Genomic DNA, 6,130 nt, shown 5'->3' on the forward strand with positions numbered 1-6,130 from the left:
AAGAATGAAAATTTCCAAGAAATATTATAGATGTTATATACAATTTTAGTTTGATTGGCATAAAGAAAAAAAAACATATGAAAAGTATTGAAATATTTTTTTGATTTCGTCCTTTATACTGAAAATCAAGATTTTAGTTTTTTTTTCCTACGAAAAATGAAATATTTTTTAATAATATTAAAAATATTTTTCAATGTATTTTTCATATTTCAAAATAATTCAAACGCAATTCGTGTCCCTGGTAATCCTGGAATAATTTCTATAAAAAAAAATTACTAAAATATTACCCTCACAATACTTGAATATAAAATTTCATACAATATGAAAAATTTTAGTCTGGGACAAAAATGAATTTATTCTAATTATTTTAAATATTAATTTACATATATACAATAGATATATAGAAAATTTACGATATGTAAAAATCTTATATTCGTATACATTTTAAGTAATTAATTAGCATAACTAACTATAAATTAATTAAAAAATATTAATTACAATATAATAATTAATTATAAATTTTGTACATTCGTATAAAATTATTAATTTATATATTTTACTAATTGTTTTTCTGTTTTTTTGATAATTATACTAAAAATAAATATTTATTCTTAAAATTATTATTAAATATTCTCTATATACTCGTATACTTAAAAAATTATTTTATTAAAGCTTTGTTATATAAATATCTTCATCATTTTCATTTTCAATTGGTTCATTGTTTTTTGTTGGCAAAACTGTTTTAACTGGTTTTGGTAATAAAAATATAAAAAAACCACTTAATATTAACATAGTACCAGCACCAATAAATGCTTTTTCACAATGATTACTCATTAATAATCCAAATAGATTAGATCCAAAAACACTACCAAATCTTCCAAACATAAAAGCTAATGAAACAGCCATTGTTCTAAAACAGAAAAAAAACAAAAAAACAAAATTATTTCAAAATAGCCAAATTATTTTATTAATAATTAAAATTTAAATTACTTATATATACTTACTTAAGATGTGTTGGAAATAATTCAACACTTAATGAACTGATCACAGTAACTCCAATTCCAGCTAATAATTGTATTAAATATAAAAATATTCCAATAATTGGTATATTAATAACAGCTGATAAAATACTACAAGTTCCACAAATTGTCAATATTAAAACTGTTTATTAAGAAAGATAAAATTGAATTTCATCATTTTTGAATAAATTTTCATAATAAAAAATGCTTACATAAAATTTTAACACGTCCAACAAATTTCATTCCACTGGCCACAAGAAGAAATGCTATCGGATATATAACTTCATATATAACTGTATATTCAATAGTTCCAAATTCTAATTTATCAACACGTTGTGAACCCTTTTTTTTATTATAAAGAAATTTTTTACTTTAACTTAATTTTTATTTAATTGAAAAACTTACATTTAATTTATTCTCTTCTAAATTCATAATTTTCCTATGATCTTTTACAATATCACAAACACTCATTTCAACTGTACCATTTGCATTTTGTAAATATATTTGTACACTATTTAAAATTTCTGTTAACCATATACGCATACCATGTGCTGTACAATATGTACAAAATTGCATAAAACATAATACAAGTGTACTCCTTATCAATTGTTTTGAAAATAATGGAGCTGTTTGTTGCCATATTATTTTAGTATTTATAAATGATGATTTTGAAATTTCTTTAGCCGGTTCAATTGTTTTAATATTAATTGATGATTGTTCTGGTTCAAGATATGTGATCTATAAGTATGCAAAAGAAAATTTTATTAGAAATTTTTATTTTTAAAATATTTCTTTAAATTTTATTCGAATATAATTACCGTATATTCACTTGATGGTTTACCAGTATTAATTGAATATATTTTTTTTAATATTTCTAAAGATTCTTGTTGTTTTCCAATACATAATAAAAATTTTGGACTTTCATAACAATTATATAAACAAATTGTACCTAAAAGACCATAAAGTCCACAACTAATTAAATAAAGTCGCCATGGTTTATAAATTATTCCTAAGAATTCAATTTTTAATTGCCAATCTTGATTTATTATTAACCAAGCAACAAATGGAAAACTTATTGATACAATTGCTGAAAAGAATGATGCCCCCATAATAACACGATTACGTTTTTTTGAAAAATGAAATTCACTTAAATATGCAAATATAGTTGCAGATCCACCACATGTACTAAATAAATATTATATAAAAAAAAAGAGAGCAGAAAAAAATAAAAAATTATGATGAGCAATACAAAATACATATGTTATGCATATGTTTACATTTATATCATTATATACTTACAATACTCCATTAATAAATCTTAATGTTATTAACATTATAAAATTTATTGAAAAACTTGATATTATTGTTATAAAAAATGCAATTGATATTGATGGTATCATAACTTTTCTTCGTCCCAGTGTATCCGCTAATAAACCCCATATATATGAACCACATATTATTCCAACAAAACCAATACAACTTAATGCACTCTTTTGTGTTTCACTAAAATTTAAATCACATTCAGCTATTGGTAATACATAACCTATTCCAGTTATTTCTAAAACTGTATTAACAATAATAATTCCCGATACAATTATTAAAAAATAATTATAGCGACCAAATTCTGTAATGTATTTAAAATTTATATAATAAAAAAAAAATAAATTATTAAAATTATTTAAATGATTTATTAGGTTTATTAATTCAAATAATGTTCATTGTATATAACATTATTATGTTTTACATTATGTTGGTAAATAGAACAATAATAATAATTGACCAATTATCAATTAAATTATAAAATCGTAAAATGAATTGCCTATAATAAATAAAATATTTTAATAAAGAATTTTGCACTATGATGAGAAATTTTGTGTTTTTAATGTTATATGTGAGCTTAATGGAATTAGTCATTAACCATAATATTATGTCGTTCGTTCCTGCAATTTTTAAGTTACCGTCAAATTCAATTCAATGCCTTAAAACATTTTCAATTAAAGAGATCTTAAGAGTTAGGGCATGTTCCTAATTTCATGATAAAATATGAAATTTTAAGAAATAACACATAAAATTAAGTTTTAATTAAAATTAACACTTGAAATTATTGCAGGCAAATGGAAACTGTGGCTATTTCTGATTAGGCAAATTCTAGACGTGCCATTTTAAATCACTTTTTGAAGCACTATATATAGTACAACACAAATAACGCAAGCAATGTTAAACTCCAAGGCAATTCCATCCAATTATTATTAATTAAATATCACATATTCCGGCCGAAAATTTATGGCTTCAATAACTTTTAATATTTTTATTTCTTAATTTGCTCACAGAGTAGATCTCCAGCAAAGCAAAGATTGACTCTGTAGAATTTCATTTTTATCACTAACTAAAGTTGGCTAAAAAATGGCTTATCGAATTTTGGCAAATTTCCGTAGTATTAAGAAGAGCCGAATCGTACAACTTAAGGACAAATAAAAATTATTGAGGATTTTCACTGATTGTAATCAGCAACCCTTTTTGTCTTTGAAAAATTAAAATACTACGCTCCAACCAGTTGGTAAATTAAACCAGTTGGAGCAGATTGAGTAACAATTTTCGCCTTATCCATTTTATGATTTTATAATTATAAAAGTAAATATTTGAATGTACTAAAAATATTAATAAATTTTTATTTTTATTACCTGTTTCAGCTAGCGCTACATCAAATGGAGCAGATTTAAATTGAGTTTTTGTTTCATGAGTAATAACAGCCATTTTTAAATTCCAACTAATCCAATTTTTCTTTTATTATTTTTTTGTTTCTGTATCATTAACCAAATTGTATAAAAAAAAAAATTGTAATTTTGTATTGTAAATTATACACGGGTTATTTGATTAAATGAAATAATCTCACTTAAAATTCTGTAATTTAATAATAATAATAATAATTTCAATAACATTTTGATAAAGTGAAGATGATCGAACAATATTGTTGAATTAAGCATCACTGATTGAAATTATTAAATTATAATAAATCAAAATATTTTTTTAATATAGTAAAAATTAATATTACTTTATTAAATTATTAACATTTAATTCATTATATTAAGTTTATTTATTAAAAAAAATAAAAGAGCGTTGTGTTCACGATATTGGAAAAATTATTAATTGGAAAAATTTATTAAAACAACTGTTCTCGTATAACGATATTCAAGTTCTTATATATATTTTTTATACTTATATGGACAATATATATATATATATGTATATATATATATATATATATATATATATATCAAATATTTTATTAATTTTTTATTTATTTTGAACAGCTTTTACAAAATTTATTGTAGTTCATTGTTGTATTTCCATTTAAATATATGTAAAGTGTATTTCATATTAAATTATAAAATATAAAGAAGTTTATTTGACAATACACAAAAGACAGAGAGTCTGGTTTTTTTTACACTATATTATTATAAACCATTCGAAAGCGTCATTCAAAAAAATTTTAATAAATATTTGCATTTTTTTTTTTGGAATTTAATTCAACTCTTAACCTCTTTAGCCCTCTTTTTTTTGTCGAAAACTTTATTGTTTTATATTGGCACTTATACTCGTATACAATAGTATTAATATTATTTTAAATATACAAAAAAATTCAGATTATATTTAAAATATTTAAGCTTTCCCCATATACATAACAATATGGAAAATCCATAAACCAGAGATTTTCCAAAATTAATCTAATTTTCACTTGATAATTATTACTACTAAATCAGATTTCAAGGTTCAAGTCATAAGAATGGTCTAGAGTTTAAGAATTTATGAATACTACAAGCAATATTAAATTTAAAATCAAATTAAAATAATAATCAGAAAAAGCTCATCAAATTATGGAAAATCCGAACTATATACAGATGATAAAAATTCTATAAATTTTAAACGAAATCATATTTTCTATTTCACTCTAATATGTGTTTATAATTCTGATTTCTATAAAAAAAGAGCTATCAACGAAATTCTGATTCCTTTAATCACACGCAAAAATAATTCTTTAATTTTCATAATCATCCAATAAAATCTTCAAAAGATCGTAGATCAGAACAACAACCAAAAGGAATTAATTAAAAATAAAGAACAGTTACATAGTTTATTAATCATGTTAATTAATTAAAAAAATTTTGTCTAGCCATATATGTACATATATACATACATATTTTGCAATTTACAATTTATAAGCATTCAATCAAAAAAAAAAAAAAAGAATTTCAAAAATTTGTAAGTGACAAAATTGTTATCACCTTAAAAACAATTGTAATGATAATTATATTTTGTTTTTTTTTTTTTGCGAATTTTATTGCTAAGCTTCACTAAGAATAGTAGAACTTTATTTTCAGAACATATTCTTTATATTCGTGTAAACGCGTGTGTTCAATTGTGTATTATAAATTTGCTGTTCCGTTTGTCACACTGAGAGATATGTATATATATATATATATATATATATATATATATATATATATATATATATATATATATATATATACAATCATAATCAAGTAACATGTTTTTTTAAGCTCTTTACTAGGCCTTTCAGAAACTGTTTGTTTGAAGACCCTATCTTTTTCGGAACGGAAGTTATAAAAACTTAGATAAGTAAAAATTTCGTGAAAATTCGTTAAAATCCCTTTATTGCGGAATCCCTTTAGATTTCGCACCTAGTCCGGAACAAAATTTTTACCCATTTTTGACCCTCTGATCAATGGTATATGTTGTTGTATACGTTTCTAAATTACCCTGTATGTATTTTTGCTAAACGTCGAATTTTGTGGCGATTTATGAATGTCTGTCTGATTGTGCATATCTCCACTTCCTTCCCGTAAGCAGTAACTCAATTATTAGCAAAAATAATTGAACTAAATTCACCAAAATTTTACAAATCATGACAAATTTCGAGATCCTATTTAATTTGGGAATGATCCAGATAACAGTTTAGATATATGCCATACAATTTTAAAAGATGTATATTTTTCAGAAACTATCCAGACTACAACATTGAAATTTTGCACAAATAAATACAGTAACCATGATAACCGTTATTTTCATAACTTCAACAAGAAACCATGTTT

At 22.4% G+C, this 6,130-nt stretch overlaps 1 protein-coding gene across 1 annotated transcript; it reads right to left on the minus strand.

Annotated features, from left to right (window-relative positions):
• Positions 1-666: 666 nt before the first annotated feature.
• LOC129605149 (synaptic vesicle glycoprotein 2A-like) lies at positions 667-3,773 on the minus strand. The gene is made up of 6 exons (XM_055514728.1): positions 3,701-3,773; positions 2,319-2,643; positions 1,838-2,204; positions 1,232-1,364; positions 1,005-1,161; positions 667-910 (listed from the first exon to the last, which is right to left on the minus strand). The coding sequence occupies exons 1-6, from the start codon at positions 3,771-3,773 to the stop codon at positions 667-669; spliced, it is 1,299 nt and encodes a 432-aa protein (XP_055370703.1).
• Between the last annotated feature and the right edge of the window lie 2,357 nt (positions 3,774-6,130).

Source organism: Condylostylus longicornis, unplaced genomic scaffold (genome assembly GCF_029603195.1).
Source record: "Condylostylus longicornis isolate FDR11 unplaced genomic scaffold, ASM2960319v2 ptg000013l, whole genome shotgun sequence".
NCBI lineage: Eukaryota > Metazoa > Arthropoda > Insecta > Diptera > Dolichopodidae > Condylostylus > Condylostylus longicornis.